Source organism: Dama dama, chromosome X (assembly GCF_033118175.1).
Source record: "Dama dama isolate Ldn47 chromosome X, ASM3311817v1, whole genome shotgun sequence".
In the NCBI taxonomy this organism is placed as follows: domain Eukaryota; kingdom Metazoa; phylum Chordata; class Mammalia; order Artiodactyla; family Cervidae; genus Dama; species Dama dama.
In genome coordinates, this window is record NC_083714.1 from 22,261,545 (window position 1) to 22,275,597 (window position 14,053).

At 38.7% G+C, this 14,053-nt stretch overlaps 1 protein-coding gene across 3 annotated transcripts in view; it reads left to right on the top strand.

The window, feature by feature from the left end:
• DOCK11 (dedicator of cytokinesis 11) overlaps positions 1-14,053 on the top strand; it is a 208,365-nt gene that overhangs the window by 110,356 nt on the left and 83,956 nt on the right. For all 3 annotated transcript variants that reach the window (XM_061137481.1, XM_061137483.1, XM_061137482.1), the window contains exons 24-29: positions 3,923-4,041; positions 5,584-5,653; positions 5,734-5,859; positions 6,894-6,965; positions 7,880-8,026; positions 11,054-11,137. In XM_061137481.1, coding sequence (XP_060993464.1) covers positions 3,923-4,041; positions 5,584-5,653; positions 5,734-5,859; positions 6,894-6,965; positions 7,880-8,026; positions 11,054-11,137 — 618 coding nt within the window. The remainder of the gene's footprint in view (positions 1-3,922; positions 4,042-5,583; positions 5,654-5,733; positions 5,860-6,893; positions 6,966-7,879; positions 8,027-11,053; positions 11,138-14,053) is intronic.

A 14,053-nucleotide genomic window follows, 5' to 3' on the forward strand; every position in this document is an offset into this window, starting at 1 on the left:
TTTTACAGATGAGGACACTGAGGCCTGAGGACAGTGATTTACCAGTGGTTATTCAGCTGGTTAGTAGGAGATCAGAGCCGAGCATGTCTTTTGATGGGTCTTTTGACTCCTAGCCCCGTGTACTTTTTATCAAACCTTGCAATCTCTTGTCCTTGTAAATGACATTGTTTAATCACTTCATCTAACCATCCACATGCTGAGCTTATTAAGTGTTCAGTATTTTCCTAGATGCTGTGTGGCTTGCAAAGAAGAATAACTTAGGCTATTTTCCATAGGGATCTTATGACCAGTCGAGAGGGGCCATTTAAGTCAGATGACAATATAAGTCAGTAGTACAAATGATTGTCCAAAGCAATATGTAATTAAATGTCAAATGCGTGATACAGGATATAAATGCTCAGAGTTCACAAAACTGTGGAACCACTGAGACTAGAGGGTTCCCATCTTTATCCCTTTGATTCCTTCATTTATTCATTTATTCAGTCATCCCCCAAATAATTATTGAGTACCTACCGTGGGGCCAGATATTGTACTGGATGCTGAGAATATAATTGGGATAATTCAGACAACATACCTACTCCAGTTGGGGTAGAGAGATTATAAAGAAGTCCCATTAGATGGGGATGAGTGCTGTGAAGAAAATAGAACAGGTTAAAGCTCAACATTCAGAAAACTAAGATCATGTCATCCAGTCCCATCACTTCATGGCAAATAGACGGGGAAACAGTGGAAACAGTGGCTGACTTTATTTTTTGGGGCTCCAAAATCACTGCAGATGGTGATTGCAGCCATGAAATTAAAAGACGCTTACTCCTTGGAAGGAAAGTTATGACCAACCTAGACAGCTTATTAAAAAGCAGAGACATTACTTTGTCAACAAAGGTCTATCTAGTCAAGGCTATGGTTTTTCCAGTGGTCAGGTATGGATGTGAGAGTTGGACTATAAAGAAAGCTGAGCACCAAAGAATTGATGCTTTTGAACTGTGGTGTTGGAGAAGACTCTTGAGAGTCCCTTGGACTGCAAGGAGATCCAATCAGTCCATCCTAAAGGAGATCAGTCCTGGGTGTTCATTGGAAGGACTGATGTTGAAGCTGAAACTCCAGTGTTTTGGCCACCTCATGCGAAGAGCTGACTCATTTGAAAAGACCCTGATGTTGGGAAAGATTGAAGGCAGGAGGAGAAGGGAGTGACAGAAGATGAGATGGTTAGATGGCATCACTGACTTAATGGACATGAGTATGGGTAAACTCCGGGAGTTGGTGATGGACAGGGAGGCCTGGTGTGCTGCGGTTCATGGGGTCGCAAAGAGTCAGACGTGAGTGAGTCACTGAACTGAACTGAATGGGCTCTAATGTGACCAGGAGTGCAGTCAAGATGGAGTTGTCAGGGAAGACCTGTCTGAGGAGTTGAAGACATTTCAAGCTGAAAAGAACTGATGAGGGGAAGACAGCCATAGATGATAAAACTGTGTAAAAGGATGACAGACTATTGCAGCAGGTGTAAACACTTTGCAATGAGATGTGTGAAAGATAGGAAAAAAAAGCAAAGACAGCACAGCTGGAGCACACTGAGCAGCGAGGAGCAGGGGATGGCTCCAGACGAGTGGAGGATGGGGAACCCTTCATAGCTTTTTGTTCTTGGCAGTTGATTTTGTTTGTAATAGAGGGAAATGGCATTGTTGAACTTGCCTTTCAAAAAGAGCCCTCTGGCTGCTGGGTAGAGAACAAATTCTGTGTAGAGAAACAGTAGTGGTACAGGGAGACCACTCTGCAAGGAATGCCCATCTCTCTTTTTTCTACCTGATGTGATCCTACTTAACCTTGAATCTTAGAACCTCTGTCCTCTGAAGTGTGTGACATTCCCTCCTCACTTGCAGACACAGTTGCTTCTTCTTCTGTGCGTTTACTGTGTACTGTTTACTGTTTGTGTCACAGTGATTCAGTTCCATGTGTTTTCCTTCCATCGTCTGTGAACTGCTTGATGATAGGAACCACGTCCATTTGATGTGCTTGGCAATCAGAAGTTCATTCATGTCCAACTCTTTGCAACCCCATGGACTATATAGTCCATGGAATTCTCCAGGCCAGAATACTGGAGTGGGTAGCAGTTCCCTTCTCCAGTGGAATCTTCCCAACCCAGGTCTCCTGCATTGCAGGCAGATTCTTTACCCGCTGAACCACAAGGGAAGCCCACTTGGTATACCTTTATTCAGTAATACCTTTATTGAATGAGTGCATGAATGGCTTCACCGAAGTGGGGGGTGAACTTGACTGGGAAGGGTGGTTAGGACTTTGCTAAAAAAATATGAACAAAGGCACAAAGGTAGGCATGCATTTGACAATTTCAAGGAGCAGAGCAGTCAAGACACCAGTTTGGCCTCATGAAGAATGGTGAATGTTAAGGCTAAAAATGTAAGTTGGGTTTTAAGTAACTTAGACTTAATAGCCTGGGTCAGGTTTTCTCCAACTTGGCACTATTGGCATTTGAGGCAGGATGGGTCTTTGTGGTAAAGGACTGTCCTATGCATTGGAGGTTGCTTAGAAGCATTTCTGGCCTATCCACTAGATGTCGGTAGCACCTCCTCAGTCGTGACAACTGAAAATGTCTCTGGACATTGCTAGATGGCCTGGAGGGATGGGGTAGTAAAGGGGTCTCTGATTGAGAACCATTGCCCTAGCTAATGGAGAGGCATCAAAAAATTTTTTGATGGTGGCAGAAAGTGGCCTGATGTAACCACTACTTGAGGAGGATTGAGTTTTGGAAATGAGAGTTAAATATACTGAGGTTGAGGAGAAACAGTACATAGCCCTACTATTCATGGAAAATTACTGGACTATTTTGGTTATAAGTTATAGCCCTGAAAAAGGCTATAAGGGTAGAAGAGAGGGCAAAACATTCAGAAAAACCTGAAGGAAAGACTGGAGGTTCCCTAAGCTCAGTTTCTTGCATTAGTCATCTGATTGAAGAGAAGTTGCCTGGAAATCTAAGAGGTCACTGATGAGATGAGAGAGGCCTGAAAAGGGAGGGTGAACATAAGGATGGAAACATGGGGCACTCTGAAAGATGAATATTGTGTTCCTTAGGATACAGACTTGTCTGACCATCTCTGTCTTTCCCAGGGCACTAAATATTGAACTGGTGTAGAAGGTGCTCAGTGAGATGGTTTTTGGTTGGCCAGTTGACTGAGTGAGTGAATGAATGGGTGAATGAAGGAAGGAGGGAAGGAAGAAGAAAGACATTTTACTTATTGGGTTGGCCAAGAGATCGTTCAGATTTCTCCATAAGCTGTATAGAAAAACCCAAACGAGCTCTTTGGCCGACCCAATATTTTGCTGCTTGTATCATTTCTCTGTATACATGAATATATTTCTTCTTTCTGATGTTAATGTGCCAATCAGTAGAGGTAGAGTGTTAGTTAGCACTTTGAAGAAATGTATTGTGAGGATGTTAGAATGCAGAACTGCCTCAGTTTGTGGATGGAACCAGTGTAAAGCCAACCATACGTAGAAATACACTTTATTGAGTCCCGTTCTCACTGCACAGTGATGGCCCACTTCCCCCTGTAAAACATACGAATGCTGGGGCCTGGTAGGCCAGTCTCCAGTACCTCCAAACATGCCTGCTCCCCAGCCCAGTTGTTGATTTATCAAGAGTCAGTCACCTTTATTCTAAAACCTGTTGATCCCAGTTATACTTGTTATCTTCAATAGAGTATTTAATATTAAAGGAACTAACAAAATCTGAGTGCCAAAATAGAGATGTGTATAAAGTAATTGACAAAGTCCCCTATCCCTGGAAGCATGTGTTTAAAGTGAGTTTATATTCTAGTGAATGTATTTATCATTACTTAATTTTTGGTTGTTTCACCTTTGCAAGTTTTATCATACTTTGATTTTCATAACTAATAATGACTTATTTTAGTGTTTGCATGCCATGGAGATCCAAGTCATGATACAGTTTCTACCTGTAATTCTTATGCAACTCTTCCAAGTTCTCACAAACATGACCCATGAAGATGACGTTCCTTTCAACTGCACCATGTGAGTTTCGGTGTTACAATGTGAAGAATCAACTTTTGTTTCCTTTTGCATTTCTTCATTTGTCTTCCAAATGAGAACCCCACAGGCAGAAACCTAATATAACTTACCTCTAGTTTCTTCTTGGACTGAGGGACTCACATCCCTAGGGATAGATGGTACCAGAAACCACAGGATAAGTTTACTGTGTTTTCCTCAACCAGGGGCTCTAAAACTGCTGCATGTTAGAGCAACCTGGGAAGCTTTTTAAAATATCTGTTCCCAGACCATACATCATACCAGTTAAACCTGAATCTCTGAGGGTGGAACTCAGCATTGGTTTTTTTTTTTTTTTAAAGTTTCCACAATGATGCCCTAATGCAATGGAATTTGAGAATCACGCCCTTGACCAGTATTGTCTGATAGAACTTTCTTCAGTCATGGAAATGTTCTATACCTGTACTGCCCAATATGGTAGCCATTAGTCACATTTAGTTGTTGAACTCTTAAAATGTGGCTGGTGTAACTGAGGATCGGAATTTTTCATAGTAGTTAATTTTAATTTGTTTACATCACCACTTGTGACTAGCAGCTCTCACATTGGACAGAGTGGCCCTAGGCCATTAGTTTTTACTCGGAAGAATAAGAGTGTTCTTTTTATAGGAAAACAAACAAGGATATATTGTAGAGTAGGATGCAAAATGCACTTAATTTTTGAAAATAAAACAGGGGTTTTAAAAAAATTATAAGCTCACTGCTGGGCGTTTCTGGCTTTGCTGCTTCTGCTGTTGCCACAGTGTCTCTGGAGCCTCAGGGTTCAGGCTCCACACACCTGCATACTGTTTGCTCTTCTCTGCTATTGGGGATAGTCTGGTTGCTAATTTAAGAAGCATTATTCTAGTCCAGTGGTTTTCAAAAAATGTGATTCCCAGACCAGCAGCATCAATACACTTGGAAGCTTATTAAAAATGCAAATCATGGAACTTCACCCCAGACCTAAAAAATCAGAAACTCTAGGAGAGGGGTGAGCACTCTGCCCTCCAGGTGTTTCTGATGCATGCTAAACTTGCAGAACCCCTGCTGGCTTCATAACTTTAAAACTTTCTATGAATCTTAGATTTGCTTCCCATTTTAGTTCATCTCATTATACCTGCTCTGTCTCTCCCTTCCCTTCCCCCCATCTGTTGACATGCTTAACAATTTTTCTTATTCTTTTCCTTTGATTCTTACTAGAGGGGATCTCAATATTTACCTTACTGAAGGCTTTTTACTATATGGTAGCTATGAACATACTTCAAATGTGATTTAGAAAGGAGATGAAAAGAAATATCTTGGTTGCCAAAATAAAACATCCTTCTTTGGAACCAAGAAATGTATTTTACAAAGCCCTGAACATGTTACATGCTGAAATCTTTGTTGGATCCAAACTAAGATGCCATTTAACACTTTCATTATTTAGACAGTATTAGGTGTTTTTAAGGGTTAGATATGATGGTTTTATCTAACAGTCAAACTATAGTGTTTCATTGTGGTCTGACGTGCTGACTTTTGTGAATGTTGTTTCAGGGTTCTCTTACATATCGTATCAAAGTGCCATGAAGAAGGCTTGGATAATTATTTAAGATCCTTCATTAAGGTTTGTGGAGTAAGCTTTCTTTCTGAGCATTTTGTCTTATGAGAGAATTTGGTCTTATGGTTCATTCTCTTTGATTATAGTATAGCTTCCGACCTGAAAAACCCAGTGCTCCTCAGGCCCAGCTGGTACATGAAACTCTTGCGACTACAATGATAGCGATATTGAAACAGTCTGCAGACTTTTTAGCAATAAACAAATTGCTAAAGGTAAGGACACAGAGACATGCTTGCTTGATACCCTCCCATTCCAGGTCTAGTCTGTCATCATTTCCTCAAGTGACTCCCTCTTTGACCAGCACTTTGCCTGTGCATCCTTTTCCCCCAAGTTCTCCACAGAAATCCTTCATTCCCTTCACCTTCCCCACCTACCCCTTGCTCTCAGTCAAATGCATACTAGAATTTTGGAGGGTATAGATCTGGGTGAGAATGCTGTATTCATCAGTTAGCAGTTCTGAACATCCACTTTCTCATTTCTGAAATACAGGTAAAACATCTCACATGTTGTTTCTGGCACATAGTAGGCACTCACTCAAATGGTGGTTCTTATTGTCATAATTTTTACTATTCCTATTAGTAATGGTGTTAGTCACTCAGTCGTGTCCAACTCTCTGCAACCCCATGGACTGTAGCCCTCCAGGCTGCTCTGTCCATGGGATTCTCCAGACCAGAATACTGCAGTGGGTTGCGATTTCCTTCCCCAGGGGATCTTCCCAACCCAGGGATCAAACCTGAGTCTCCTGCATTGCAGGCAGATTCTTTACCATTTGAACCACCAGGTATCTGCTTGAGACTTCCCTGTACCCTTCAAATTCTCCTTACACAAACACCTCTGCTACTTGGGCTGGCCCCAGTGTTGTACAAAGGGCAGGGTTGGGTCCCTCACTGGGTGCAGGCTCTAATATGATTCATTGTCCATAGAGAATTTAAAAACAGCAATAAAGTAAACTAAAAGTTGGTTTGTTCTTATCACCACATGTAGGCAAATCAAAGCAGTGTCAGTGATAAAATACCCCTCTCCACCAAATATCCTTTGTACATCACCAGCCAGCTCTGAGGCATACTATTACCTTTTTGCCAACACAATTTGAAGATATTCTAGGGACTTGGATAGTCAGTAGCGATCACTTTAAAATGTTATTAAAGTTCAGAGACAAAATCCATAGTGATTTGTCAGCCTTTTATAAGCTTCAGGAATTTGGGTAACAATTAAAGGTTGATTTGTATTTATTTGTTTATTTTAGTACTCATGGTTTTTCTTTGAAATTATTGCAAAGTCTATGGCCACATACTTGCTGGAAGAGAATAAAATTAAGGTAAGTAGGCTCAAGAATAATATTTAACATAGACAAAGAAGGCTAATCTTATTCACAGGTAACCATGACGTGCAAATCCTCTTTTATATTTTAAGGACTCTCAGTCTGTAGCTTTTTTCAGTTTTTCTTTAAAAAAAAAAAAAAAAAAAAGGTGTTCATATGTTTTCAAAGTCTCAGCTTCAGAGGCTCACCACATAGATTCTTCCCTGTGAGGTATTTGCCATATTAAGTACATTATCTTTGAAGCTTTCCCTTTGTCTTGTGGTTTTAAAATGTCAATGTCAAAAATATTCATTAGGAAGAACACGTACCAAATCAGAAAGAACTATTCTTTTAGAAAGATTGAAGGCATGTACAAAGTTAAAAATATTTTATGTAAAAAAAGACAAAAACCAAAATCTCTTTATGTAATGCGTGTGTTCCTGGAATATGCTGTATATATACCTTTAGTTGTATTTTCAAACTCCTTCAGAAGTACAAAGAAATTTTAGCTATAGGCATTGAAAGCTAAGACCTTGTGAAGTAAAAAATAATCACTTCATATTTACATTTTTATCAATATTTCCACAGAACAGATTTACTGAAATTAAAATGCATGGATACATGTATACTTTGTGTGTCAGGAAAAAGATGGAATGAAAAACGATGTGTCTGTATCTCAGGAGCACAATTCCAAAGTTGGGTCAGAATGACCGACTCTTATTCATGATTTCAGTCAGTTATAATATTAAAGGTCCAGATAGGTGCTATAATGATCTAAAGTATATATTTAACTAGCCATGTCTTTTTTAATTTGGGAGAAAAAGTATACTCCAGTTAAAAACACATTTACATACAGTATGTGTTTGAAAATAAAACACTGATTTAGACCTTTCACAACTCTTTTTTTTTTTTCTCTGCCAATTTAATTGAAGCTTCCAAGAGGCCAGAGGTTTTCTGAGGCATATCATCATGTCTTACATTCACTGCTTCTTGCAATAATTCCCCACGTGACTATTCGCTATGCAGAGATTCCAGATGAGTCCAGAAATGTCAATTATAGTTTGGCTAGCTTCTTGAAGGTGAGTTAAAGGCATCCAGATCATGGTAAGGAATTATTCTTCACCAGTATGGTCTTTAAAGCCAAAGGAAAAAAATTACCCACTTTCTAGAGACTTGGCTGGGCTGCTGGAGGAACTATTGATTGAATTAATCCATCAGTTTAGTTAAATAACCATGTTTGATTCCCCACCTCCAATGGCTAATTAATTAAATCAGAGGTCCCACACAGGAGGCTTAGCCAGAAGGAACATCTTGCTGCTTTTGCATGCTGTTTTTCAAATATATTCATTTGAATGCCTTTAGGTGGGGCATTTACCTTCTAGGTTGCCATGGTCTGCACCACTCCTTAATAGAACCCCTGACACTCTATACATTTAAAATCATTTCTCTGACCCTGTTGGCCTTTGAGTTTGTAACTCTTGAACTAAAAGCAAATTCTACATGTTGCTAATATAATCACCATCTACTTGTTGCTAATACATGTAAATGAAAATTGTTAATTTATGCCAGTAAGATTATTTTGAGACATACCAGAAGCTGTTACACTTACGAACGATAGTACATTCTCACTGTGCTGTTTTGTCATTCTCAGTATGTAAGGGGCAATGCTGGAATGCGATAGTTCTAGAAAGTGGGTAATAGCGATATTTGATTTATTGCAGAGAAGGGGCCTAGATTTGTAATGCACTTAGTTCTTACTTCTTTCTACTCCCCATCTTCTCAGAGCCCTTCATCTTGTCTCAACCTTATTTTAAGAACCTCGCAGTCAATAATCTAGCCAAGCAATTTTAATATCTAACATACCCTTGTTTTTTATTAAAAATTCACACTAGGTTTCAGATCTCCAGAGTGTGATTTTCTGATGTAATACCTCTCTTTGCCAGAACTAAAATAAAGTTTTAATACTATTACATGAGCCCTTTTGTGTATTAAAAACCAACCACATATCTTTTTAAAATAAAGGTGGGACTATCTGAAATATAAGATCTGTTTCTTTCATGGAGTTAAAACTTGAAATTTGCTATGTTAGGGAGAAGAACATAGTTGATTTAATAGCAGTATTGACTTCATTATAAGTCAACAAACATTTGTCTGTCTTCTATGTGAGGGTCCAGAGATGAGAGAGGCTGTCTCTGTAATTATATTCCAATACATATACATGATAAAGTGTGATGACTATTATACTGAAAATATAAACAACAAAATACAATAGGAAAACAAGAAAGGGGGGGATTATGACCAGGTAGTATGAACAGAGACTAGAAGAACAGTTCCCTGAGACAGGGATGAGAGTGTTGTAGGTAGAGGATTCATGAGCAGAGATGAGATATGTGTGTTCAAGAATTGTTTTGGGATGAGCAAGAAAGTCATTGTGCAGAATTTAGGTTGTCTGGAGGCAGAGGTGGAAAGGCCATCTGATGCCAAATGATGAAAGGCCACGAATGTCAGGCTGAGGAATCTAGATTTTGAGCTGAATACCATGGAGCTATCTACCAAAGCCTTTGAAAGAAGTGAGGAAAAAGCCAGAGTCAAGGCAACCAGTTTGAAGACTAGTCCATCCCCCTTGTCTGCCTGGCAGGGTCCATTCATCTTTTAGGCTCAGCTCTTCCCTAACCTTCCCGCATAGGGCTGATCACCTCTGCTGTTGTTTACCCGTCCTGTCCACACTTCTGGAACTTTTTATTGTGCTGTATTTTCATTATTTATTTGTCTTTACCATTGGACAAGACTAAAGACCATGGGTTATTTTATTTGCCTTTGTATTTCTCTAGAATGTAAATATATTGTCTCAAACCCAGTAGATCGTCAAAATGATCTTGAATGAGTGGTAAATAGAAGCCTGTCTCATTAATCCAGGTGAGAGGTGATGAGGCAGGGAAAGCTGAAAGGAGAGGTGACAAGATGCAAACAGCTGGTTAATCAAATACTGAGTTCCTTCTATTTCCCGGGAATGTTCTGGGTACAATGGGGAATGTAAACAACGTATTATCCTCTTTAGGTGAGAACAGCAAAATAATAAGTAAAATATAAGCTACTATAAAGTGTTTCAAGGGCCCTGGAGATTAATGAAGATGGGCTTCATTGAAGATGGGCTTCATCGAAGATGGGCTTCATCACTGAAGAATGGGCAGGATTCTGTAGAAGTAGTGATAGAATTGCTAGCTAGACCTGGTATGAGCAGTAACTCAGAAATGGGAATGCACAGTGCATCTTGAGGGGATAATAAATAGATAAAATGGGAAAAAGAAGGTTGGGACAAGACTGTGTTTTCCCTGAATGCCAAGCTGAGGAGTTTGAAATTATATTAGAGCCAACAGGGAACTATTGAAAGCTTTTGGGAAGAAAGGTGACATGATTAGGGCTAAGACTTACAGATTAATCTGGAAGCAGTTGGATGGAAAGATTAGTGGCAGGAAGACAGGTCAGGAGGATAACTGCAGTTCTGCAGTTGCAAGGTAATGAAAGCCTTAACTAGGAGAGTGATGGCAGGAAAATATGAATAACTAGTATGGCTATCACACAAGAAGAATGTTTTGTAAGCCAAGACTTCACAGAACCTAAAGAAAAACTTCCCTTTTGGCCTGAAATGTTCACATAGGCAAGCCCCCTTTTCAATAGCTGACTGACCACCCTATAGTTCACTTTGAGCATGAACCAAAATGAGGCAGTATAGCTAAATAGAGTACATATATATGTATATGTATATATATGCATGTATGTATTTGAATGTGTATATATGTATATATATTTAAAATATTTATCATATATATAAGAAAATATATATCTTATTTTCAAAATAAGATTTATATATATATATATATATATCTTATTTTCAAAATAACACAGTTGAGTCCCAATTCCAATGATAAGTCATTTTCTCTTTATCTCTTTAAGGTCGTGTAAATCTTTGAAAGTTTTTCTGTTATCTGTAAAAGTGAGAATGTCATCCCGTTAATGTGAAAAAAATTTTAAATGTGTTGAATTTTGAAAACTTGACAGACTTAGAATTAGGTAACTAACTGTTCATTTTGATTTGGTTCCTACAGCGCTGTCTGACCCTAATGGATAGAGGATTTGTTTTCAATTTGATAAATGACTATATATCTGGATTCAGCCCCAAAGATCCTAAGGTAAGTTACAAGGTCATAACTATAGTGGGTGTCAAACATTAGAGTGTGAGACCAAGGGTGACATGTATTCTCCTCTGGAGGATTTGGAGCTGCTGTTTTCTTATAGGTACTTTGAGTGTAGTTGAACCTCAAAGCAGAGAATAATGGATAGGGTTTTGAGGGTCCCACATAGTCATAGTCATGGCTAAGATTCATTACAGTGACACAGTAAGGATGCTCAGCTGGATCAATAGGGGGAAAGACATTAAGTGGAGTCCTTGGCAATCTCTGTGCAGGCTTTCTGAACACCCTCCCTCCTGTTAAGGGGCACGCAGAGCACATCCTCTCTCCAGCAGTGAAAATTGAGCCACATTGTGTGCAATATTTCTCTTTAGGGAAGCCTGTTTGAGACTCAGAACTTAGGATTTTTGTTGGGGCTAGTTATGTATTGGAGGCTGGTCATAATTCTAGAGTCTTGGAAAGGAAAGACAGGGAAGCAGATGTTCACCATAAATCACATTGTTTGTTGGGTGCTGAACAGGCTGGCACAGAAGGTACAACCTTACCTTGTAGGGAATGTTTGTATCAAGATAAAATTTCCCACACCACAAAAAAGAAAATCATATGCCAATATCCTTAATGAACATGGAAAAATCCTCAACAAAATATTAGCAAATTGAATGCAGTAATACATTAAAAGTATGACATAACACGGTCAAGTTGGATTTATTTCAGGGATACAGTGATGGTTCATCATCCACAAATCAACCTGATTCATCACATTAATAAAATGAAGGGTGAAAATAATATGATCATCTTAATAGATGTAATGTGTGTGTTCCTGGAATATGCTATATATATACCTTTAGTTGTATTTTCAAACTCCTTCAGAAGTACAAAGAAATTTAGACGCTTAAAACACTTTTGACAAAATTTGACATCCATTTATGATAAGAGACTCTCTCAACAATGGGTCTAGAGGGAACATATATCAGCATAATAAAGTCCATATATGATAAACCAACAGCTAGCATCATATTCAACAGTGAAAAACAGCTCTTTTCCTCTACGATCAGGAGTAAGACAAGCATGCCCACTCTCACCACTTTTATTCAACATAGTATTGGAAGTGCTAGCCACTGAAATTAGTCAAGAAAAAGAATGAGAGGGCATTCAAATTGGAAAGGAGGAAGTAAAACTGTCACTAGTTGCAGATGACGTGATAATATATATTGAAAACCCTAAAGACCACACCAAAACTCTGTTCAAACTAATAAATGATTCAGTAATGTTGTATGATACAAAATCAGCATACAGAAATCTGTGATGTTTCTATATACTAATAACAAACTACCAACAAAATTAAGAAAACAATTCCATTTACAATTGCATCCAAAACAGTAAAATACCTGGGAATAAATTTAACCAAGGAGGTGAAAGACCTGTACACTGAAACTACAAGACATTTATGAAAGAAACTGAAGAAGTCACAAATAAATGGAAATATTCCATATTCTTGGATTGGATGAATTAATGTTGTTAAAATGCTCGTACTACCCAAAGGGGTTTACAGATTCAGTGTATTCCCTATCAAAATTCCAGTGGCATATTTCACAGAACTATTAATAGAACAAATAATTCTAAAATTGGTATGAAACCACAAAAGATGCTGAATGGCCAAAAATAGGAAGAACAAAACTAGAGGTTTCATGCTCACTGATTTCAAGCTATACTAAAGATATATTAATCAAGACAGCATGGTACTGGCATAAAAACGGATACACGGATCAACAGAACAAAACTGAGAACCCAGAGATAGACCTACACATATGCATGTGCTAAGTCGCTCACTCGACTGACTCTTTGCAACCCCATGGACTGCAGCCCCCCAGGCTCCTCTGTCCATGGGCATTCCCCAGGCAAGGATACTAGAGTGGGTTGCCATGCCCTTCTCCAGAGGATCTTTCCAACCCAGGGATTGAACCCAGGTCTCCTGCATTGCAGGCAGATTTTTTACCATCTGAGCTACCAGGAAAGCCATACCCACACATATACAACAAAGGAGCAAAGAACATACAATGGAGGAAAAATCTCTTCAATAAATGACATTGGGAAAACTGGACAGCCACATGCAAAAGAATGAAACTACACCATTATATTACATCATAAAGAAAAATTAACTCAAAATGCAGTAAAGACTTGAATGTAAGACCTGAAATCATAAAATTTCTACAAGAAAATGTAGGTAATAGCCTCACTGACATCCATCTTAGAGGTGCTTTTGTGGATCTGACTCCAAAGGCAAGGGAAATAAAAGCAAAAATAAGCAAATGGGACTACATCAAACCAAAAAACTTCCACACAGTGATGGAAATCATCAAAAGGAAAGGGCAACCTACTGAATAGGAGAAGATATTTGCAAATCATATATCTATCATGGAGTAATACAACTCAACAACAAAAACCACCTGATTTAAAAATGGGAAGAAGATCTGAATAGACATTTTTCTAAAGAAGACATAAAGATGGCCAACAGCACTTGGAAAGATGTTCAACATCACTGATCATTAGGGAAATGCAAATCAAAATGCTATCTCACAATGAGATAGCACCTCACAAACTGTTAGAATAGCTATTATTGAAAAGAAGAAAGAAATGTTGGAGAGGATGTGGAAAAATTGGAACCCTTGTACACTGTGGGACTGTTAATTGGCGCAGCCACAATGGAAAACAGTATGGAGATTCCTGAAAAATTAAGAATAGAACTACCATATGACCCAACTTTCCCACTTCTGGGTATCTATTCAAAGAACATGAAAACACTAATTCAAAATTATATGCACCCCTATGTTTATTTTACTGTGGCATTATTTATAGTAGCCAAGATATGGAAGTAGCCTAAATGTCCATCAGTGGATATATGTATAACAGAATACT